At 41.2% G+C, this 25,773-nt stretch overlaps 1 protein-coding gene across 1 annotated transcript in view; it reads right to left on the reverse strand.

Moving 5' to 3' along the window:
* Positions 1–25,773, reverse strand: part of LOC108399287 (maltase-glucoamylase) — a 179,190-nt gene that overhangs the window by 147,022 nt on the left and 6,395 nt on the right. The window contains exons 2-12 of the mRNA XM_073239855.1: positions 20,229–20,355; positions 18,416–18,510; positions 10,504–10,624; positions 9,571–9,680; positions 8,880–9,031; positions 8,106–8,277; positions 6,390–6,489; positions 3,954–4,066; positions 3,553–3,678; positions 2,388–2,519; positions 2,122–2,238 (exon numbers count right to left, since the gene is read on the reverse strand). Coding sequence (XP_073095956.1) covers positions 2,122–2,238; positions 2,388–2,519; positions 3,553–3,678; positions 3,954–4,066; positions 6,390–6,489; positions 8,106–8,277; positions 8,880–9,031; positions 9,571–9,680; positions 10,504–10,624; positions 18,416–18,510; positions 20,229–20,355 — 1,365 coding nt within the window. The remainder of the gene's footprint in view (positions 1–2,121; positions 2,239–2,387; positions 2,520–3,552; positions 3,679–3,953; positions 4,067–6,389; positions 6,490–8,105; positions 8,278–8,879; positions 9,032–9,570; positions 9,681–10,503; positions 10,625–18,415; positions 18,511–20,228; positions 20,356–25,773) is intronic.

Here is a 25,773-nt window from a genome sequence, read left to right on the forward strand (position 1 = left end):
AGACATGCACAGACTAAAAATCAAGGGATGTAAAAAGATATTTCATGCAAACAATAGGGAGAAAAAAGCAGGTGTTGCAGTACTAGTATCACACAAAATAGACTTCAAAACAAAGAAAGCAACAAGAGATAAAGAAGGACATTACATAATGATAAAGGGCTCAGTCCAAGAAGAGGAAATAACCATTATAAATATATATGCACCCAACACAGGAGCACCAGCATATGTGAAACAAATACTAACAGAACTAAAGGAGGAAATAGACTGCAATGCATTCATTTTAGGAGACTTCAACACACCATTCACTCCAAAGGACAGATCCACCAGACAGAAAATAAGGACACAGAGGCACTGAACAACACGCTAGAACAGATGGACCTAATAGACATCTATAGAACTCTACACCCAAAAGCAACAGGATACACATTCTTCTCAAGTGCACATGGAACATTCTCCAGAATAGACCACATACTAGGCCACAAAAAGAGTCTCAGTAAATTCAAAAAGATTGAAATCCTACCAACCAACTTTTCAGACCACAAAGGTATAAAACTAGAAATAAATTGTACCAAGAAACCAAAAAAGGCTCACAACCACATGGAGACTTAACAACACACTTCTAAATAGTCAATGGATCAATGACCAAATTAAAATGGAGATCCAGCAATATATGGAAATAAATGACAACAACAACACAAAGCCCCAACTTCTGTGGGACGCAGCGAAAGCAGTCTTAAGAGGAAAGTATATAGCAACCCAGGCATATTTAAAGAAGGAAGAACAGACCCAAATGAATAGTCTAACGTCACAGTTATCAAAATTGGAAAAAGAAGAACAAATGAGGCCTCAAGTCAGCAGAAGGAGGGACATAATAAAGATCAGAGAAGAAATAAACAAAATTGAGAAGAATAAAACAATAGAAAAAATCAATGAAACCAAGAGCTGGTTCTTTGAGAAAATAAACAAAATAGATAAGCCTCTAGCCAGACTTATTAAGAGAAAAAGAGAATCAACACACATCAACAGAATCAGAAATGAGAAAGTAAACATCACGACGGACCCAACAGAAATACAAAGAATTATTAGAGACTACTATGAAAACCTATATGCTAAGAAGCTGGAAAACCTAGAAGAAATGGACAACTTCCTAGAAAAATACAACCTTTCAAGACTGACCAAGGAAGAAACACAAAATCTAAACAAACCAATTACCAGCAAAGAAATCGAAGCGGTAATCAAAAAACTACCCAAGAACAAGACCCCGGGGCCAGATGGATTTACCTCGGAATTTTATCAGACATACAGAGAAGACATAATACCCATTCTCCTTAAAGTTTTCCAAAAAATAGAAGAGGAGGGAATACTCCCAAATACTCCCAAATACTCCCAAATACTCATTCTATGAAGCCAACATCACCCTAATACCAAAACCAGGCAAAAAAAGGTTGAATCCTAAATGAAAAAGTCCACGGATACAGCCGTTGTTCAGCTTGCTAATCTTCAACTCTGTTTCGCCATTCCCTCTCCCTCTCTCTGCTCCCAGTTCCAGGAATGGCAAATGAGAGAATACCTAGAAATTCAACTGCTTCACTACAACTTGTGGGTTCTCAGCTTCAGTTACTCTCCTGTCCTCTCCTATCTGCTTCCTCTCAGACGCCAGGACTCGTCGGCTCAGCAGAGGTGTTAGAAGTGGGCCAGCAGATAACAGACATGGACAACATGGACAAATAATAGTATGAGAAGGATGTAGTCCAACCTGTCAGACACTACAGAGAAGTCAAGTGAGATGAGGAACGAACAGTCCTGTCGGATCCGGCAATTAGGAGGTAACCGGTGCCCTTTCAGCACAGTGCCGGGGATGAGATGGGGAGCGGACTGCGGTCAAAGAGCTTCCGGGAGGGGAGGCAGTGGACACTCTGCGTGTTGGCTACTCTTTAAAGGGACTTGGCTGTGAAGGGAATGTGTGAGCTAGGATAGCTGGTAGGTTTCTGGGGATGAAGGACAAGGGAAAGTTATCCCCAGTGTACATAAGGCATCGGAAAATGTAAAACAAAGCAATTTACATACACACACATGCTGCCACAGCTCCTCTGCCAGCCCCTGGTTTCCCCATTAGCTCACCTCCCCAGTGACTGGGGTCACTCCATCTGCAGCATTCACCCATATCTTCATAGTGGAACCCCGGTCATATGGGCCGTAGGGCTTACTTGAGGAAGAGTTATTGGAGATAGCTGGATCCTACGACCGAAAAACATACAGTGAAGAACCTAGCTTTAAGCCAGAGGCACGAAAAGGGGCTTGGAAGTGGGAGACAAAAGAGGGGGACATGAGTGGAATGACACGGCAGGGCAAGTAGTGATTTGGGGGAAATCAACGATGCCACATACCACAATGAGGACCAGTCTCTGTCCGTTATTGTGCAGCTCCCTGGCGAACTCAGGGAAGCCTTTAAAATGCACTGGGTCATAAGTGAAGTCCTTCCTCTCATCCATATAATCAATATCAGCATGCTGCACGTCCTGAAAGAAATCACAAAGTCCACAATTTAGTGCTGGGAATAAATTGCCCTGTTAAAATGAGTCAGTCCAATTATTACTGTTATTAGTCATGATACACACTGAGTCTGTGCTGGGCCCTAAAGTTCTTCATCAGCCCCTGGCATCTAAGTGCTTCTTCTCCCAGAGTAATTTCAAAACCAAATGACCCATTATTTTCCAAGGTGGACCCCACCCCTGGAATCAGGTTAACTGCTTCATCCTACCTTGTTGTCTGGCTTTCTAGCATGAAAAACCAATCTAACAAACAAACCGCAATTATAATATATCCCCCCAAGGATATCAAAAACATCCATTACCCAAATCCTTCTCCAGCCACAAGACAAAGGGGAGAGGGTGCTGTCTCTCCAGCTTTTCTCTGGCTTACTATCCCCCATTTCGTTTTGGTGTTCCCCTTCTACTTCAAATTTCCTCTGGCATTTATTCTTTCCTAATTTTACTTGTATGAAAATATTGGATCAGAATGAAACTGAATCTGGCTCTAAGACCTATATGTCTGCCTCCAAGGGGATGGGGTTGTAGGCAGAAGAGGATAATTCTGGAGACTACTGGGCTTTTCTCTTTACATCTCTTGTAAAACCCCACTCTCTATTATATCATAGACATACTCAGAACATAAGATATTGTATTACATGTATGTACTGAATCCTTTTGCTCTTTCAAATGAGGGAAAGAAATGTTTTGAGAACTCAAATAAAAACACATCATGTAAAACATAGTGAATACAGTGTGCACTAGAAATTTTACTAATAAAACATATGATAAGAAAAACAGAGATACGAACAGATTGTCTCCTAAGTCCCACAGTTAATGATCACTGAGAATTATTTCCCACTAAAAAGAACCAATTCCTTAAGGGAAAGGCTGGCTCAACAAAAAAGCCAAACTTTCTGAATATACAAAAATCTTTTTATTATATTTAGAAGAAACTCAGGGGACAAAGTGTAAAAAGTTGTTCTTATTTTATTTTTGGAGGATTTTTGAAAGCCTCGCTTACGTAAGGGAGCTGGGCTGCACGATTTCTCTCCACGACTCCTCTCATGTTCTCCAGGGATCCATAATCATAACGACTGAGATGAAAGCCGAGCGCCCAGTACGAGGGCAGGGCTGGCCGTCCAATGAGCTGAAAGAAATATGTGACATTGAAATTAACAAATATCCATTTTTAATAACGATTTCTGAGCATTGGCCTGGGGACACAAAACACATTCTATTTTTCACACACTATTTTATTATTGTTAGAATGTTAGTCTTTTTCCCTAGACCCTTTAAAAATCATTAAGGGTAGGGCCCATTTGTAATAGCAGACTTTTATTAAGTCACACTTGCATATTAAATTTACTTTTCTTATTGCTCTTTAGTAGTCCCTTAGCCATAATCATGATATCACAAATTTACCTCTAGATATTCTTGAACAACTTGCTCTGGAGTGTTTCCTAAGAACACATAGAAGTCGAGAACACCCCCAGTGGTGCGGTAGGTGACAGCTGGGGTGGGCTGGAGGGCAACCTCTTGAATGATTAAAAATGAAGAAAATAAAAATTAGAGTTTATTCCAGATTGATAATTACAAAGTTTCCCACCAGAGGATCACCAATCATCTGAACATTAACAAAGTGATCCTAATGACCCAGATTTTGTATGCAAAGGGACAGACTCTGATGACCAAAGTCCACCCTCATGAGACTCAAAGTCTTGATTTTGTGACGAGTTTTGATAATTGGTTTTGGGAGCGTCTTAACTCGTGTGTCAGGACCCAGGCTGTCAGGAAAAAGCAACCAGTTTCAGGAAGGGGTCCAGAATAAGCTATTGTGGCATAGAAATTATTTTAAGCTAAAGACATTTGAGTTTCTGAAATACCCTATGGAGAGGGGATTTATGATTTAGAACGCTAGATAACCCTAGATCATGATGATTGTAGAGCCTTAGATAATGAGAAGAAGTCATGGAGAGAAATTACGAGACACAGCGCCATTACTCAGGGAAGGTCAGAGCAACTCAAGTCCTTCGCTGAGATGACAGGCTGGCGCCACGCCAAAACAAACACCAACACAAAAATATCATTTCCCAGAGACTCTCCTATGGGCTCATCTTTCTTTCCAAAAAGTCTTTTGTTTTCCCCTAAGTGCCCATTCTTCTAAGCAGTCATTTGTTTTATCATGAATGCCTTTCTCCTCTGCCTCTTGACCTCTTAGGATGAGGTCACCCAAATTCTAATCACCCCTTTGAGTTACTCTTCACTGAGCACTCTTGTGGGTATGCATGCTGCATGTGTAAATGAGCTCTGTTTATTTCTCTTGCTAACCTGTCTTTTGTCAGTTTGACTCCCAGGCCCTCAAATACTGGAGCTATGAGGGTAGAGGAAAAACTTTTCTTCTCTGACATTCCTAACTACAGAATGCTGTTTTCACCCCACACCACATCATTACTGTAGGAATATAACAGAACTGGATACACTGCAGTACCTGCTCAATGCATCTCACTTCAAGCAAGAGCCCGACTAAAAAGTCAGAGCTTATACTATAAATTCAAAGTCCTTCTAAGCCCCATTCACAGTGCTCAAAGCTGAAGTCTCCCCATAGCCATGGTTTGCATTTAGTGATCAAAGACCCCAAGATCTACTGAAATGTACTCTTTGGTCATAAGAGCAACTCAGAATATCTAGGATCCTGAGACCTTTACCTTTAAACCTGACTTCACTTGTTTTCTGGTTCTTTCCAACTACCTGAAAGTATACAATCCTTGGGTTATCCATCTTTTCTTAGGCCATTAGTCATTTCTGAATCATTGAAAAGTCTATTAGGTCATCTTAGAATCATCTTAGATCACATCACCTAGAGTGATTCTCAAACAATCTGTGGTGAAGGATCAGATTTTTAGCTTCTAAATTCCATTTTTTTGCAAGCTGATATTTTATAAAATAACATAATGAATTACTAGAAAAAGATTTCATCAAACATTTGAATGCAACAAATTTTATTTAAATTTTTATTTTAATTAAAGTGTTTATTTAAATTTCTATATTCATCTTACTATAGCTCTGAAACAGTTTGTGAACCATCCATGGGCCATGCTTTGAGTAGCATTGATCTAGTCCATTGATTCTCACTTGGAAGAGGGTGGGAATCAATATCTATGCCCACCATCAACCCTGGGAGATTCTAATATATCTTCTCTTTCCCTGTGACAATTGATCCATTGCCACTGGGATCTACCACTATGTGTGCGAGCAGGAAAAAAAGGTGAGAATCTCTGATCTAATCTAAAGCCTTCAAAACTAGGTACAGTATGTACCTCTGGACTCCTATAATTGGTCTTATGTCTGGTCTTAAATAACGTAATCTTACTCTGCACGACACTTGCCACCCCACTTAACCTTGCTACCTTTGAAGCACCTGAATATAACAGCCACTGATTGGTTGTAGCTACCTGCTTCTGCCCAGCTACTGTGGTCAGCAAGTCCATAGCAACTGCCTGTTTCCTACCAGAACTTATTGGAACCCTCTACTGGATGCAAGTCTGAGCAAGGAGAAGAACAAATTGGTAGAAATTGCCTTTGAGTAGATTATACGGAAGTTAGCTGTCTTAACTCTGTAATAGGAAATATTCCAACAGAGGCAAATAGATTCAGGAAAATCAGAAGCTAGGTGGGAAACCCCTACTCATGGACCAACCATGTTAACCCTACCATGGATCCACAGGCAATGAGGGAGAGATGGGACAATCAGAGAACACACAAGACCCTAAGCTGTGCTCAGCTATTGCTTTATCACAGTGAGAAAGGGACTGAAAATCTGCTATGCTTTGTTTCCATGGTATTAAATTAGTCCTTTACCCATGGCATTGCTGTTCATCAGAAACACCCCAAAGGACAATCCACTTGTATCTTCAAGACACAGGAAGAATGTCTGAGCGCCATACAAGTTCGTTCCATCCTGCAGAAAAATAATTAAAACCCAAAATTTACAATTTTACAATCTAAACCCCACATAGCTAGAAATGACTTAAGAGATCAATGTTAATCATGTGAGTTAATCATGTGACACATTATTGCTCTTAAAATAGAATATCTATTAGTATTCTCTTACTGGATGAGCCAGTTACGACTATTTGTCTTGTGGGAATGGGAGAGTTTGAGGCATCTGTTAGGATGTGGGAGAACAACAAGTTTGAGACTGTAGTTCAGAAAAGCTCTTCTCTCACAGAGGCTTCACCTAACCCCATCTGCAGAAGCTCCATCAAGCTAAGGCGCAACTGAATGGAACTCTACTTGAAATATCTGGTCCTTCAGTCTTTAGAACAATAGTTCTCAACCTGGGCTGCATGCCAGCCCAGTTAAACTAAATTCCTGAGGGTGAAAGCAGGCACTGATATTTTATTAAATTCCTAGGTGATTCCAATGAGTAGTTATGTTTGAAATCACTGCTCTAGAATAGCATTTCTCAAAAATTGGTGTGCATGCGGATTACATAAGAATCTTAGTTAGCTGCAGATTTGAATTCAGTAGATGGAAGGAGGAGCTAAGAGCCCACATTTGTCACCTGTTCATGTAGCAGGGATCTGAGGCTCCTTATTAAACAACCCTCAGTAACCATTCCCAGGTGATCTGCTCTGACTCAACATATTTTCTGTCTCTCTGATGAGCATATGGTACAGGAAGGAGCATGGGTTTTGTGTTACACCAGAGATTAGAGTGTACCTCGTATCTCTGTTACTTACAAACTTCTAATTTTTTTAATACTGGGCTACTTATTTGGTTTTCTGAGCCTCGGTTTCCTCATCTGTTAAGTGGAGTAAGTTATACTTATTTTTTCAGAGTTTTGGTAAATAGAGATTTTATATATACATATAGTCAATAAATTGTTCCTATGAACCCCTTTCATGCAGCCACTAGTTTCTTCTTATCAGGAAAGCTGTTACACAAGATCTGTGTGCAGTGCTACAGAATCTAGAAGCAACTCTGCTTTGGGTTTTAGCAGTCCAACAAAATGAAATAAATAAACAATAAATAAAACAGTAAAAACAACAGAACTCTATTCCTTCTATTCTTTCACAGCCCTAAACATTCTTCATTCTTCACACAAAGGTTTGAGTTAGTATTCTATCCTATTTTGCTGACAAAACTGCTAAGTTGGTGATTCATAAAGGTCAATCCAAAATACCAAGATTGTAACCAATATTTTGTGCAGAGTAATGTTTTCTCCACAACTAGTTAATGCAAACAGAAAATAACATGAAAAGTAGTTGGCATTTATTGAGCACTTTCTATGTGGCAGACACTTTCTAGGGACTTTACATATATATGACTTCATTATATTCCTATTAGAACTCTATGAAGTAAGTGTATTACCCTCATTTTCTAGACAAGGAACTGAAGACACAGACAGGTAACTTGCCCAGGTAACTAGTAAGTAGCAGTGCTAGAATCCATACCTAGGCAGCCCCCCAACCCCTGAATCTTCCTCGTAACCACTGCGCTCTGCTGCTGCTGCTAGGAGTGAACTTCAAGGGAGGCTCGACAGCCAGGGAGCTGCCCATCCTGAGAGCTTACCCCGTTGGGGGTCGTGTCCCTGGTAAATATGGGCCAAGTCTTCCAGTTCATATCATGCCGGTACTGCTGGTGCACATGTTCTCCCAGACCGTACACGTTCGCACTAGGCAGTCGGATGGAGAGCTGCAAGAACTGCTCAGCCAAGATGAGGGGCCCAATGCTTGAGTCAAACCTAGACGCCGACGGAAAACGCAGGGACAGGTGGGCAAGTGGAGTGGTGAAAACACAACTGCTTCAAAAAGTGTTCTACATATTTCAATGACTCGATACATCCTATTTAGTTGGCCCTGTTTGCCCTCCTGTAACATTTTTCCACGGATATGAAGAGATCGGGACTTTTTAAGGGCAGGTACCACATGGCACATTTCTTAGATCTGTCCCCTAGACATTGTGCCACATGACCCAAACAGTATTCTTACTTTATAGTAGATGTCCCATGTGGATGTTACCAGTGGATGGTTGGTTAGATGGATGGGGGAAAGAAAGGGAAAAATAAAGAGGAGAACTGATCATACAGGACAAAAGGGAAAAAGTCCCAGGCTATAACAAATGCTTGGTAATAGCAAAAAAAGGAGAAAAAGAAGAAGGAGGAGGTAAAAAGAGGAAGGCAGGCAGAGAAAAGTAAACACTTGGAGGTACAGAATCTGGTCAGCAACAGTGGGCTCAGGACCTCCAGGAATACTGTTGAAATGCACCCTTCCTCGGGCTTGCAAACCTCCCGTCCCTAGAACCTTCCTGCTCTGATTGATCCCCAGATGGGTTTTCAAAACTTACAGCACACGACCGTTGCTTCTTCTGATCACTTTGATGCCAAATGGCTGCTTAGAAACCTCAGCCACATAGGTCAGGGGAGAAGCAGCATTTCCTTTGAAGGGTTGCACGTGTTCATGAGGCACTTCATACCTGTCCTTGTTCCGGTCAGTTAACTGTCCAGAACATGAAGGGAAAGAAAGTCCCCGTTTTTCCAAACAGAAGCACCCCTACCAACACCAGTGCTTCCCAGCAGCAGTGCTCACAGTACTGGAACTAGGGCACTGCTCCAAAAGGCAGTATGTTTGAGGTCAGAATACATGCTCTATGCTACCAAATTCAAATGCTTCACAGTTGGGTATGAGCTAGTGTGTAGGTAGAAATATATAGTGTAAGTCTGCAGAGAGGGACAATCTTTAGAATTTTCAAAGCCATGATGATTCTTGTTTGCTTCTTCCTAACTGCATTTCATATGGTTATCAGGGGCAACCAAATGCAAGCCAAGGCTCACCAGTCAACTCTGCAACCCAGGTTTAGGAAGCTACCACACTAAAGGCAGGCTATAGATGCCTTCAACATGCAGGTGCTGAACAGGAACAACGACAGTAGAGAAAAATACCTCCATCAGCAAAATTTTTCATTTTGTAGTAGCTGCAGCCATGAGGTAGGGAACCAGAACCCCTCAAAAAGGCTTTAAAGAATAAACAAACACAACCTTGAAGTGGAAACGATTAGCCGTCTGGTACTCTGCTGTGAGGACGACATTGTTGATATCATTTCCAAACCGGGATGGAGAAGGCGACCTTTTCAACTGGGCTGTGAATCCTGGTACGCAGAGGGAAAAACTGGCTGTGGAACTTCACAAACCATAGTCACGTAAAAATTAAGCTTTATGTCAAAGGAGCTGGGAAAAAGCCTTTATTTCTAAAGAAGGGAAGAGATAGATACCACATCATATATACATACTCCCTTGGGCCAGATTCTGAAGCTAGGCAATGAAATCACCTTATCAAAAAATGATGCCTCTCTTCTACAAAATCTGACTGAAAACTTCCCCCAGATCGCCTGACTCTCATTCCACCAGCCCATCAACCATTCCGTGTTAACCCCCATACCCTTTACCCTCTCAGCCCTCAAATTGTATATACACACTATTCCTTCTCAGGTATTTTCATGTTACATTACAGGTCATCATATACATTGATGCCATCTCCCTCCCTACGTGATGAGCCAGGTGAGAGTTGAGGCTCCAGTTTCCTGCTGGACTGGAAATATGCCTTTTCCTCTATGCTAAGAGCCTCCCCAAAGTGGTCACCTTCTGTTATCCCCCAGAATGTTCATGATTACACTTCTCATTTTAGGGTTGGAGAAAGAAGAGAAGATGCTTAGTCCAGGAACACTGACACTGACTGGCTGACTTTCATAAAATATTTATCAAGTTGGAATTGAACCCCCAAGAGCACCAGTGACGTTTTCCTTGATGCCAAAACAGATTCTAGTCCTTGCTTGAGAGCAGTGCCCACCTTCTGCCACATGTAGCAGGGTGGCCGGGCAGACCAATGCCCTGCCTGCCTCTAAGGCTCCCCTCTGGACCGAACACAGCCAGCCTCCAGAGGGTCCGGCATGTCCGCCTCATGGTCTTGCTTACCTGTATTTGTGTTTACAAGGTCACTCTCCATTTGATAACCATGACTCTCAGAATAGAAGCACCAGGGCACACTGATGGTTCCCTGAGGATTCCAGCAGCAGCCGCGCTGGTCACATGTGGCCTGAAATAAGAGATGAATGAAAGTAACTACAATCATTCATCAAATACTATCATTTATAAATGTAATTTGAGCTTGTAGCATCATTAACCTCATCTTACAAATAAGAGAATTAATATTTGGAGCAATTGTGTTGTATCCTAGTCAATGCAGAGCTGCAATTCAAAACCAGTTTTTTCTAGCCAATGTCCTTCCTTGTTATTGTTGTTATATAACAATATAGTAATTGCAACGCAGTCCATATCTGTCATGACAATAAAACCGATAAACTTATTTAAGTATTCTTAATTATAATATAGTTATGTCACCAGTAACTCAGAATTACAAACGAAGCTTCATTTATATTGATTTTGGCTTTAAAAAAAGACTTTGCAATCAACGTTATTCAAAAGTTCTCAAATCAAATCAGTTTTTCTTTGACATTTAAATATGCTTATTATGTGTGTTATATATATGTGACATGCTTACATAGATAATATATGTCTTTCAACTCCCAAGGCAGAAAGTAATTGTTCTTTGAAATCCAAAGATTCCAGCTCTTATTTACAAAAGGTAGTTACCTTATATCACAACTAATGACTGAACCAAGTGTAGACTAAAGAACAGAATACAATCTCCTTCTCACACCAACTAATTCAGGAGAAGCAACCAGGTTAAACACAGAGAAGTACAAAGAAACTTCTCCTGAGTCTGGGCTAGACTAGTGACTTACAACTAATGGATCCAGTATTTCACAACCACTGTTCTGGAACAATAATTGTCCATCCTTGCTGTACATGGCAAATATTTAAAATATAGCCATGCCTGGCTTCACTCAGGAAGAATTAAGTCAGAATCTCTGGGGTGGAGCCTCGGCGTGAATGGCTTTTAAAAGCTCTCCATGTGATTCTAATGTGCAGTCAATGTTCAGAACCACTGCTCTAGAAAATCAATACCATGAGATAAATGCAACTGTAATGTAAGAATAGCAAAAAAGAGAAGCAAACAGGAAGGCGTTAGGTGGAAATGGAGACCACTAAAGGATAATCCATGACTCACAGCTATTAAAGGACAAAAGGAAGGGAGACCTCCAGCCCTGGGTGTGCCTATGAGAGTAATGGGTCAAGGAGGACTGCAGGAGTCCAAAGTTACCTGCCACAGACCCTCTCTCTCTCAAATATTTCAGTATGAAAAAGAGAAATCACTGCCCTATGTACCAAAAAGCATTGGTAAAGGGAGAAATTAACCAGAAACTTCCTCAGAAATAATTGCACATGCCTTTCCACAACGTGAGTTGAAAATAATTTACTGATAAGATTACACATGCCTTGGAATGTCAGCATCATTAGGTCATTAGAAAGCAACAGATCTAAGATTAAAAAAAAATCAGAACCTCAGCAACTGTAGCATTTAGATAAAAGAGAAGGCAAAGTTGCAAGGCCAGTGCCAACGGGGGACAACAAGGATGGCAGGTGCCGCGAGAGCTGGCCTGAGTGAGTCAGCAGCACCGGCCCTCGCCTGCCCCTGGAAGGAATGGGGGCCTTCCTGTCTATGCTGGGCCTGGCTCTTTCAGCCCTGCCGACCTCCTGTCCCCATGCTGGCTCTTCTAGCCCTGTGCACCCCAGCCTGCTCCGTGCAATATTGTCCTGTGGCTCTCCACAGCCTTTACGCTTAATGCTTACTCTGAGTACAGGAAGCATTTCTCTGCAGCTGTTAAGAATGGCCACTAGTTGTCTGCCACACAATGCCCACTGGGAGCTGGAGTCTGGCCCTTCCTGTTGAATCACAGGCTGTGCTCTGACTGATCGGAGCAAGAGAGAACAGTGCAGCAGCTTCCCTCCCATCTCTTTGCAGCCCCAAGCTCCCATGCATGCAGTCTGAATACCCTCTAGAGAGACCACAGAGAGGGACTCAGACCACAGGACAGGGAGCGGGCCCAGGTAAGGTCTGCCTTCTAGCACCCTCACCAAGGTGCCAGACCTGGGAGCAAAGATATCTTGGACCCTCTAGACCAAGTCAGCCACCCACTGTATACCACCAAGTAATCCCGATCAACACTATGTGGAAGAGGAGAACAGCCCAGCCCAACCCAGCCCCAACCTACGACCTGTAGAATCATGACCTATAATAAAATGACCATTGTTTTAAGCCACTCATTTTGGGGTAGTTCATTTCCCCAGTAGTAGATGAATGGAGAGGCTATGCTCTAAGAAAGCAGGGGATTTGCAGCAATTTTTGTTAGGCTGGTATTTCCACCCAGCAAGGAGGGACTGTGGGCAGGGAAGAAGCAGAAGGACTTATAGCTGCCCAGCTCTAAGCAGAAGAGACCTGTGTCACTGACCTGCAGGGGCCCTGGAAGCACTGGATGCACTGATTCAGAAGAATTAGATTCCAAATCTAAATAGAAACACCTTTTAAGAGTCTCCAGTGTCTATGTTTCTCCTGCTCTCTAATGTTATAGGTAGTAAAAGACTTTATTTTCTATAATGTCAAGAGAACCTGATACTGTGAACAAAAAGGTAGACCAAAAAGTTTCAGTACAAGAGCAATGAGTAGAATATTCAAATAGTGGCAGCAACTTTAGAAACTGAGAAACACAATGATAAAAGAATTTCAAATTACCTTGTATTCATCAAAAAGCTACAGTGATTTTTATGTTCGCAACTTTGGACAAATGAACGAATGAGTAAAATTAAGCTCAACTTAGTGAAATGCCTTCATCACAGACTATTTTATAATGTATGCATTTTGAGTCTGGTTTTAAAAATTAACTTGGTCATTTCCTTCCATCTCAAAGTGAGGTCCGACAGCCAAGACTTTGGAACGGACATACCACCTCTGCCATCCCTGTAGGGCAGACTTTATAGTCCCAGGTCACACTGCAGTGTGCATTCAGAGAACATCTGCCAGACCTCAGAGGGCACTATTCTAAAACCTTGGGAAGTGCATTCTAGTACAATTCCTGGCACACATTCTGTAGGCATTGGTCTAATGAAAAAGTTTACTGAGCACACTGCCTCATTTCACTGATGAGGATTTGACAGTCTGTAAGGAAACATGGCTTAGTGATTGAGTCACACAGTTCTTCAGAAGGAAAGTCAGGACTAGAACATGGTACCCTGGCTTCCCTACCCTGCTGTGGCTCAATGGCTCCACTATCAATTCAAGACATAAAACATAAACTTAGGTCTATATGCAGGACTTTACAGCTCACTGCTCTTTTTTGCAACATACAGTAGCTCTTAACTAGTGCAGTGCAAACACAGAGTAATTTTGAGGGTGGAGAGTCATAACTATCTTAACAAAATGCAGCGTACTTGCTAATGTATCATAAAATGTAATCCATTAAACACTTATTGATAAGAAATTGGAATCTGTAAAAATACATCACAAGCCAATAAATGAATAATAAAAGATAAGGACCAAGTGTGTTTGCTATAAAACATGACAAAGTTTGTGAATAAGAAATAATGGTAACGATAATCTTTATGATGATATTTGACATTAGTATATTATTATTATTAGCCACAGAAAACACTTAATTGTAAAGTGTTCTCAGTTTACCCATTCCACAGTAGTTACTTAGGGCATGCAAGTTTATTTTAAGCTTTTAAGATATGTTCTCTCATGTTTATATAATATATTCTAATCCTGAAAATCAAAGAATTTAAAATTATTATTTGCCATCTTCCTCCTGAGCTGTTTCTTTTTTTTTTTTTGGAATTTGACTGTTTCTGCTCTCTGCCATCAATTGGATCTTTCAACTCTGAGTTCTGGAGTTGTGAGTTTAAGGGCTTCACCAAGGAAGTGGAAAGTGATACGCTCTTTCAAAATGGATAAATTTGGGACAAATGAAAAGAGCTATCTCTAAAATCTGCATGGAAGGATTGTCTAAGGTTAGTTATAAAGGCACAGAGAAGGTTAAATAGGGTCTTAGAGGACAGAACAAAATGTTTGAACTTGACCCAATATATAGTAATGAATGCGGTAGGTCCTCAAGTTGGGTAGAAAATAATGAAAGTAGGATAATTGAAGAGAGCAGTTTCAAACAAGCATGTAATGGAACAGAAAGGGGAAGAAATGGAATTCAGAGGAGATGCTGGCAGACAGCTGCAGAATCCAAGCCTAAGGTCACGTTGGTCCAGTGTGACAGTGGAGAATGGAAATGACGTGCTTATTCTGGAAAATACTGTTAAGGAAAGTATTTTAAAATACATGAAATACTGGCCAAAGGGACTGAAGGGAAGAACCAGGTGAAGGTTCTAGCATTTCTGATTCAGAGACTGGAAACAAAGAACTACTAACCAAAATCTGATAGTTTAAAGAGGAAGCATATTTGGTGAGGAGGAGATGAGTTCAATGTGATAGTGAAACATCCGAGTGAAGGTGCCTTGCAAATGGCTGTAAGCCCAGACTAAAGCTCGGGACTAGAGATTTAGGTAGCCGAGCCATCTTTTTTTCTGAGACCCAATGAAAGGGACTCCTGGAGCTTATTCTCTCCAAAAATGTCTCCCAGAGTTCTCGGGGATGGGGGGATGGGGGAGGGATTGGACAGATTTCTTTATCCTGTCCTGGACACAGGATTCCCTCCTATTACTGGGAGTAAGAAACAATGGGATTTATAAAAAGAATCATCTGAAGGGAAACTTGCACTGTTAGTTTTTATTAGCAATCATGGAGGAGAGGAGATAGAGTTGATAAAATGGTATAGCAATGGCCTCTACACTAGAACATTCTGCCTAATTTGGTATCATATTCAAAATTTATTCTCACTCCTCTCCTCTACACAGCCATATACTTCCCTCTTACATGTACATTATATAAATACATCATTATCCATAGACTCAGTCTCTCAACAGTCTGGATCAGCATATAGTACCCAGAAAAGATAAGACATGCAACAAAATACCTAAGATACACCTTCTATGAAAAACAGATCATTAAAAGAACTCCCAGAGTATTTCTCTCTGGCTGAGCTAAAGAGGAACAGGCCCATCAGTGGATGCTAAGGTCATAGATTAATTCAGTTGGGTACAACACATAGAAAAAGGCAAAGGTCATTTATTGAGCTATGATCTTGACACCATAGTATTTATTAAAAGTCCTTAAAATAAAACACCAAAGAACATTACCGAGGTAGTAATGACATCTGAAATGCACCAACAGCCAATAACGAAATAGGGTATTGTCGGGGAATAAACAGCCTAAGGATGCATAGGTCTTCTAGGTGGACTTCTGAGCGCACTATGGCAGGGGCAAACAAGTGGGTATGGATCAACTTTCTGTAAACCCAGTGTGCCAAATGGCCCTCGTAGGCAGAACATACTAGGCCGTGACTTCCCGTTCCTAGTGACAAAGCAGCACATGCTTTCAGGCCCCCTGGCATCAAGCTCCAGTCCACTTTACAGTCTTACACATTCGCTTCCCTCGGGCACCCACCCTGTAGCTTGGCCATACGGGACTACTCCATGTATCATGCATGTGCCCCCCAGTTCCCTCTTGCGTCACTTTGTTTACACTCCCTCTCCTACCCTGAGTTCAGCTTCCAAGCCTCCCATCTCTGCCAAATTCCCCCTTGTTTGTAATTCTAGACTGCCACCTTCTCCTTAGTATATTCTCTTCTGTTTTGTGATTCCCATAGTATTTCTTATATGTCTTATGAATTTTTGTTTTGTATTCCAGTTATTTATTTACTGAGCTTTCCCTCTACTAGAATCTATGACCAAAAAAAAAAAAAATGTACTTGAGCTGAACCTGTCGCCCACAAGGCTAAACTCTGTGGCATTTGGCTCCATAATGAAGTAGTTTTGTTTTTCTCTTTCCCTTGTATCTACTTTTTCCTTTATTTCTCATTTTTATTCTCTCTTTCTTTCCCTTTACATGATTTCATTCAGACTTAAATGGCTGCTCCCAGCTGCTGTGTAGCACATCAAAACCAGCCTCTTCTACCTGACTTTCCAAATCTTCCGAGATCTAGATCTAAATCCACCTTTTCTGTTTCAGCCTCGTTTTTTCCTACTCCAAGCTGGCAATTCTCTCCACTAATACAAGAGAAGGTCACGTTCATTTCAGTCAGAGTAAGATGCCAGGTGGTAAGGGAAATCCGTTTACCTGCGACCCCTGCCTCCCTCAGCAGGTGCTGCCAGGCTGCTGACCCTGAGTGCCCTAACGGCTGGCCAGGGCACTGCTCTGTCCTGTCCCAAGCGTTTCGGGATCCTTTACTATCTAACAGGTCGGACCTCTCTCGTCTTCCCGACTGGTTTAGTCCTGTCACACCCCTCCAACCAGCAGTTTGTAGGCATCTTCTCTCCTCCGAGCCACTCCTCTGGCTCTGGTTCCCTTCTCTGCCTAACGTCCAGCTCCCCTGCAACCCGGTGCCTCCCTGCGCCACGGCTGACCTCCTGGCTGTGTTCGCTTTGCCACCTTGGTTCTCTCCAACTCGCGTTCGCACCATTTCAGCCAATGCCGAAGGCTCAGCCATAACCATTTCCTCTGTCCTCGGGTCTCTCTCTGTGACTTTGCTCCTATTATGGGCTGAACTGTGTCCTCGGAGAAGACATGTTGACATCCTGGTCCTCAGGACCTCAGACTGTGCTCTTACTTGGAAGGGCGTTGTTGCAGATGTAATTAGCTAAGATGACATCATACTGGAGGAGGGTGGACCCTTAATCCTGTGTGACCATGTCCTTATAAAAATGGAAAATCTGGACACAGACACAGGAAAAACAACACCATGATAAGACAGAGGCAGAGGCTGCTACAGGCCAAGGAAAGTCAAGGACTGACGCCTGTCAGAAGCTAGAAGATGAAACAGCATCTTCGTAGGAGCCCTCAGAAAGAACCAGCCCTGCCCGCTGACACCTTGATTTTGTACTTGTGGGTCCAGAAGCATGAAAGAAAAAAACAGAAAAGAAAAGAATCTCTTTTGGTATTAGAAACATTAGACAAACCAAAATAGCAACCCTCAACATCACAGATTGTCCCAGCCAGTAAACAACTGGAGAGATAATGTGAGAGTGCCACGTGCCCGAGCATCACATGCAGCAAGCGCTCTTTCTGTGCCCGATATAGATCCCCTTTCATGCCCGTGGACTTCATTCAGAAGGCTACACTTTGTTTTCATTAGTTTTCAACATAAAGCATGGCTGATATGGTACGTGCAATACACTTTATAATCATGATATTCAGCTGGACTTCAGCTGATATCAAGAAACACTGCCCTACAGTAAATACCCAGATGCCTGCAATATCTTTAATTGGTACTTATTAGCTTCCTCCTTGTAAAACATAGCTCTTAAAATCCTGTCCTTATTTTAAATAATGTTTTATGTATGTGTATGACTTTTTATTGTAGGTCCTAGATAGTCTTTCGGAATTGTGAAAGGAGAGAGACAGAGAAAGGGCAGAAAACAGAGGCAGTAACAGATGCAGTGAACTAGTAACCAACTAGTGTTGCCAGATAAAAGACAAATCCATGTTTAGTATAAGTCAGTACCAAGTCTTGTATGAGACATATTTATACTAAAAGCTTATTCATCATTTATCTGAAGTTCAAGTTTACTGGGCAGCCTGACCCTTTATCTGCTGAATGTGCCAACCCAAGGGAATTTTCCAGCTCTTCCTCTCCCAAAGCTGTACTGCCATATAAGTATGAATAGAAAGTTTAACTACCCGAGCCACCAATAGCTGCAATGCAAACAACTTTCTGGGCGTGACAAACAGAAAACACACAAAAACAAAAACAAAGACAAAAACAAACAAAAAACGATCTAACAGTATAAACTCTTAAATGAAAACAAACTCCATAACTCAAACCTTTGTTGGTGGCTGGTCAGGGATGCAATTTATCCGTTCCAGTTCATTTATCACTGGGCAGTTAGCAGAATCAGTGGTGTCACCTGTCCCAGAATCTGGGATTATCCCAAAAGCAAACATAAAATGACCATCAGAGAGATTTACTATCACAGGCATTCGAGATTATCATAGTTCTCAATATTTTCTAATACATGAACTCCACTACTGATTGGGCTTCGTGCTGATGTCCTTGAAGTGTATGCATTCACTTTATAAAGCCTCATTTTGTTCTTGCTGTCTTTCTGTATTTACTTCTATGTATGCCTGCATCATCTCCATCATGTAGTGTGAGACAGTGCATACAGGAGCAAGGAGTTTAATTCCACCATTAGATTGGAAGCTCACCAAGGTAGGAACTGGTACTTATTAGCTTCCTCCTTCTAAATCTACCTTCTCTGGTCCAGGGTTCAGCAAACTACGGCCTGTGGGCCAAATGAGCTAGGAGCCTGATATTTAAATAAAGTATTTCTGGAACACAGTCACACCCATCTTTTAATGTATTTGTCTATAGCTGCTGTTGTGCTACAATGGCAGAATTAAGTAGTTATCACAGAGACTGGGCAAAATCTAAAGTATTAAGTAACGGGTCCTTTACAGAAAAGTCTGCAGACTCTGCTCTGGTCCTTTACTTCCACCCCCAGCCGCTGATTCACATGCTTGCACCCAGAACATGTGCAGTCTATGTGGCTGTCTTGAATGTTTCTGCCCTGATCACAGTAACCTCAACTCTGCTTGCTCAGTCAACAGGCAATCCCTCAACAAGGAACTCTTCTACATGATGACATCATGTAAATGTTAAGTCTCATATGAGAAAAAAATATAAAGGGAGGCCATGATGTAGAAACTGGCAGCTAGAATCTGCCCAAGGGCTTTGATTCAGGTTTAAAAACCAGCCAGATAAAAAAGGCACATTCAATGCCTTCTAAAATAAGAAGCGAGAGTTCTTCAAGGCACCCTGGAATAAGTAACTAATGACATGAAGACAAAACAATGAGGCTTTCAATTAGTTTTCTTTTCACTACAGTTTCCAACTCAAAAGTGGTAGATTAACAGAACTCTGTATTTGTGCCAGTTTCTACATAAGGGTTTTGGTTCAGGACCATGGCATTTTAAAAGTTAAGCAATCTTTGAGGTGATTTGATCTAACTTCCCACAAACGGAGAAGGTGTCAGGGCTGGGAATGAGGTAGGAGGGACAAAGGTTTCCCCTGGCCACCAACTGGCTCCTCTCCGCCTCAACTAGGGATCTTCCTAGAGGAACCAGATAAGAAATCACACATGACTCAGCCCAGTGACACCCCTCTTTTACAATAAAACAGTTCAATAAACTTTTAATAAAATAACTGGTTAATTTTTTTAAATATTGGCATAAAATACTTCATTGATTACATGCTTACTTGACTGCCTTTCATATAGGCTATTGCTAATTATTATTGTTTAACAAACAAAATTCGAATAATTCAATGAAATCTGGAAAATGTGTTTCAAGGGTCAGTGGTGGAGTCCTGCACATGCTAACTGGGAAATGAAAGCGTCAGAACGGAGGCCTACAGTGAATACCTGAGCTGCTGTAGTTCTGGTTAGGTGATCCCAGCCCGCGCGCCACACGCACGCGCACACACACACACACACACACACACACACACACACACACACACACACTTACATGCTCACGCCACCACATCACTGACCACAGAACTGTCACTTCCCTGCCATTCATGAGGTTTTGCTCTGGTAAGGGCAACATATGGAGGGAAAACACTGCAGTTTGTTACCTTTTGATTCCAAAGAATCTCTAGCTGATAATACAAATAGAGGAATGGTGATGAGGAATACCAGAAGCAGAAGTACACTGAGCATTAGCTCCAAGTTGGTGAACTTTTTCAACTTCTTTATTGCCATCTATAAAAAAAAGAGAAAACAATGTTAGATTTAAGTTTTATGTAACATATAGCCATTAAGCTTTTTTAATAGAAAAGAGCAAATGTATACATAAGTAGAATGAATAATAAAACAAACCTCCATGTATCTATCATCTAGATTAAAAAATTACCAACTCAGGGTCAACCTCATTTTGTCTTTATTTGTACCCACTTCTCTCCCTTATGTTGGATTATTTTGAAGCAAATATCAGATTTCATATTTTTACTCTGAAAATATATAAGCATTTATTTTAAAAATAGGAAATATCACAAAAGCCAAGAAGCAAAATGCTATTATATCCAAAATATTTTTTAAATAATTCCTTAACCATCGAATATCCAATGTTGAAATTTCCCATTTTCTGATAGTTTATAGTTTGTTCTGCTCTCATAAGGATGCAAACAGAGTTTATATATTGTAACTGGTTTGTGTCTGTTATGTTTTTTAATCAATAGGGTTTATTCTGTAGAATTCCCATCAATATGGATTTTGTCAATTGCATCCCCATGCATGCTAACATGTTTCTCTACCCTCTAATTGCCTATAAATTAATCATTAGATTTAGAGTTTTTACCAGAAACAGGTTTGATTTTTTAGAAAGAATGGTGCATAGAAGGTATAACATCTTCCAGTAGGAAACACATAAAATCTAGCAGATTCTCCATTTTTTATGAAAACAGTCATTGGTGAGCATTTCTTAGATCCAGTATTTCATTAGGAGTTGTGACATAGTGAAGCTATAATTCTATTATTCTTTACTTTATTATTGGATGAAATATCCCTATAGAGAGAAATTTTCCCTCATCTTCTATTTGGTTCATAAAGTTATAGTTCACACAGGAAAGGAAGGATAAATTTTTGACTCTTTTGTCACTGGTTTTTAAAGTAAGGAGTTGTTTGCCTAGCATCCTTCCCAGGGGACCAGTGACTTTTGTGTGTATATATTCAATACCTTTATAAACTCATAGACTTAAACCCATTTTACCTTATTAATCCATTGATATTATCATTAATATTAATGCTCATAATATCTCATCTTTACCTAGTGGGAGTCTCTTTAATCAGTTCCGTTGCTTCTGGGATAACATGATAGCCTAGGCTCATCTTGTACATTTCCCAGCATCAGTCTTAAATCAAACATCTCTAAGGGGCCCTTGTTCCTTTTTAGGGGGAATAATATTTAGATACCATAGTCTAGATAAGAACTGGTGAAATTCAACCTAGAATTTTGGAACTGAAGGGATCTTATGGATCATTCTGACCACAGGCTTCCTTTGGAATCCTTGAGGATTTTCTATTTCAAAAAAATGCAGAAATGACACATTAACCTATGTTAGATTTGCTCTGAATCCTAGTAGGGATTGAAATATTTTGTTGAGAAGTTTAAATCGGATGTTCAGCATCTTCCCCCTTCTTCAACCTACTGAATCAGAATCTCAGGTAGGCCTGAAAATGTGTTTTTTTAAAAAGTTCCATGAATGATTCTGATAGGCAACCATGTTGCAGTGACCCTATTATAGGTTTATGAGTTTTAGTAAACACATCTTATTAGGCAAAGAATATTAAAAAGAATATTAAAAAATTGAGTTAAAAAACAGAAATCAAACTAATGGTTAGTCTGGCCCCTTCATTTTTTAGACAAGTAAAGTAAGGTACCATAGACAACATGACTTGCTCAAAGCCACATAGTTGGACTAGAACCCAAATTGTCCAAGCAGGTGAATATAATTTACTTTGGCTGCTATATCCATTCTGGCAGCTTTTGCTGGGCACCTCATGAATGGGCTGTTTTGGAGCCCACCACAACCTCGGCCTTCAGCAACTTGCCTCAGCCTATGCCTGTCCCCTTCGTCCATCTGGCTCTTGATCTCCATCAGATTTGATTGAAGGTATTCTTGCCTTCCTGACTAAAGGATTTACTTGATCCCTACAACTGACTACTACAGGCTGCCTTGGAATTCAATCTCCTTCACCTCAATACACCTAACTTCCAGGACCTCCCATCCAGCACTGTCCCCACGGGTGGTGTCGCCCCTCTGTAGGATATGAGGCAGCACCCTGTGGTTCTCAGTTCCCTGCTCCCTGCCAAACAGACCACAGCATCATCACGATGCGTCAGGAGCCCTGTGTGCTCTGGAAGCACGGGACACGGAAATCAAACACACGAAGCTCATCTTGTTGTGATGCTCAATTTAGATGATATTTTAAACCAAAATTTGGGTCTTAAATAAAGATTCGTAGTATTTACAACCTAAAAACATTATCCTTTCTCTTCAAAGATGCACCATAAACTGGCTTTGAAGTATCTACTGATTAGTACAGAAGGGTTAGGCAAAGTCATCCACACTCACTCAGTCTTTCCATGAGAGGGGAAGTTTAGGAGAAACCTATGCCCAGAGATCAACTAAACTGTTCAGAGGAATGGAAATTGATATTCTTTGTCTACATATGGAGCATAGCAACATTGCAAATGTTCAAACACAGAAATAAACTAAAAGACACGTTATTAAAGGTGAGTATTATGATCAACACACAAATTGGACTTGAAGAGGAAGAACTGATAGCTATTAAAGTTAGGGCTGCCAGGATTGTCGGTGCCACCTAGGCCACTGGGGAGGTTCCCTTAGTCTTTGACCAGGAAGGTACAGACCATGTTTAAGATACTGAGTTAATCACCATGCACAAACTCAAATGGGCCCAGTGCCTCACATGCAGTCCTTTCTAGATATCTCCCTCAGCGCCTCCCCTTAGGACTTGTCCTTTGTTAGGGACAGTTCTGATACTGGATGAGTTGGGGCACTGCCCTCCATCAGAAGAGGTAATCGAAGTCCCCTGTCACTCACTTCACTTCATGCTCTTCCCATGTTGCCCCAGTGGCACTGTGTATACCACCTCCTTCTTCTGATCCCACCACTCTCATTTTTTAGAAAACTTCTCCTTTTAAGATCAGCACCACATATTCTCTGTCAAACATTAACTAAACCATATCCTTTGGTCACTTGTGCCAAATTCCAGCAGCATTTTTGCAGATAACGTTTGTTGTCTTTGAAGGGGAACCTTGGCATGTCATGCCATTGGCTTAGCTAAGTTCTGAGAATCCAGAAATATCCTATTTACCTCGCATTGCAACATCCTACACTGGCTGCATTCTATATTTGCAACAGCCAGGCTAATTCTTCCATCATACAAATGAAAGGACTGAGGTGCTGTGCGCTTTAATGACGCTCGCTCAAAGCTCAGGACACATCAGTGGGCCCATTAGGGGTCCTGACTTCCACGTTAGGGATTCTCAGGATCATCCCACTGACTCTTAGTTAAGGGCACACTGTGTCTTGCTCATTTGTGCAAGAATGTATATCCATGGACACAAATACGGCACTGCTGCAAAAGCATAAGAAACTAAGTAAGCCATACTATGATGCAGAAACGTGCCACTGAGAGAGTGAAACCAACAGTAAGTCACAATGAATCAATCAATGGAAATGGAGGGAGACATTTCTTACTGCTGTATAAAATCTTGCAGAGAAGAAATAAACAAATTCGTCAAGCTGGGTGGTATGATGGAATGATTTCTAAAGTGAGTTTCATTGATCTAAATAGTAAATAGTTTGTATCCCCATAAGTTACAGGGGACTGTATATTAGCAGTATCTAGAATCAGACATAATGAAAAACAAAGTAAAAGAGGGGAGAAGTAGCAGAATCATCTTCATGAATGGGGCCAGTGGTTTTGAGGCTTCATAAGCTTCTAATGGCTTCAGTTACTTATGAGACTAATCATGTCATCTACAATCTAAATAATCGTGTGCCAGGTATTTTCCAGACATTACTAGTGATCTTTGTAATCCTGAAGTGCAGGTATTATTCATCTCTGTTTTACAAGTGAAGAAACAGAGGTCAGAAAGTTATAAGACTTGTCAGCAGCAATAAATAGCGGAGCTGAAATTCATTCCTAGTCTACACTCCAAAGACACACTTCTTATCACAAACACAGCAAGCACACACCCTCCCCCAGTTTCACTTTCTCCACTTATCAGAATCTCGTTCTGTCACTTCACACAGTATCTCCGCCAGGACTGAGAGTTAACTCCTGCTTCCTGTCTTGCTCCCCAGCATTCTGCACCTAAGGACAATCTGTCTCCCTCTCCTAATTTTAAAGCTGCTGAAGGCCTATGAATGAGAGTATCTTACTCCTCCCTGAAGTTTCACCTCAGGCCAAGAGCCTGAGATACTGATTCCCTTGGCACTGTGGGCAGCTGGTTGGGACCAGGGCAGGGCATCCAGGGCCAGGCCATTCTTCTGCTCAGAGTGGCCTCCTCTGGATTGCTTTTGAAATACCCAGTGATGCCACCATCACTTTCTTTGCGCTCTGTGATGTGATGTGAAAAATGTTAGGAAGAACTCCACGGTGCCTCACTGGATGCCACCTGGCAGGTGCTCTAAATGAGTATTTGCTGATTTGGGTGCGAGACTTGGTGGAAACACCACCGCAAGATGCTTTGTGTCATCCATGCACTGCAGGGTCCTCATTCCTCTCAGAGTAAGGGGAGGAAAAAATGGGAACAGTGTGCCTTCATCCAGGAATCTCACCAGTACCGGAGTCCAAGTGAACAAGAAAGAAGAAAGAAAATTTGGATTTAAAAAATAATATAGAGGGCAGCTGTTTATTTTTCAAAAGGACCCAAGTCAAGGTTCCTTAGATCAATCATTTTTTTGAAGTATGAAGAAGGAGAAGTACAAACATCAATATCTCAAGGGAGGCATTATTCTGAACATACAGCCACTTCCTCCCCATATGACCTTTGTAACTATTGCTCATATGAGTAATAACCTTCATATGAGTTGTAACATAAAAAGGAGTTGAAAACCATCTCCTTATAAAGCAAATATACACCACTGAAAGCACTTTCTGGAAAATAATAGTCTTCATGCCCCTTTATATGTCCAAGCACAGCTGAGCACTGGCCCACCTCCCTGCTGCTCTCTGTACCCCCTACTCCTAGCTCAGGGCCTGGGGTCCCATGGGCAGAACTACCCCCAACTCCATCACAGACCATTTTCCACAGGATGATTATGAGCTGAGCTAGTCTCAGCTCTGATATACCCAGCACAATGGTCCTGTCTGCTTTTTCCCTTCCTACTATGCTATTGACTCATTTCATTTGGTACATCTTTATAAGAATGTCAGTGGAAGTTTAGAAAGGAAAAATGGTAAAGTCCTATGATTGGCCTATCACCTTGAACCCTTCTGACTTTGACATTGAATTCCCTACCACTCCTGTTTAAAAATAGGAATTTTGAGTTCATTGGTGGATTGAATAATAATGTGTGACATTATCCTATAGGGTGGGAGGGGGGAGTGGCAGGTGTAAATTGAGGACAGTGAAATAAGGGATAA

This window comes from Manis javanica, chromosome 6 (genome assembly GCF_040802235.1).
Source record: "Manis javanica isolate MJ-LG chromosome 6, MJ_LKY, whole genome shotgun sequence".
In the NCBI taxonomy this organism is placed as follows: domain Eukaryota; kingdom Metazoa; phylum Chordata; class Mammalia; order Pholidota; family Manidae; genus Manis; species Manis javanica.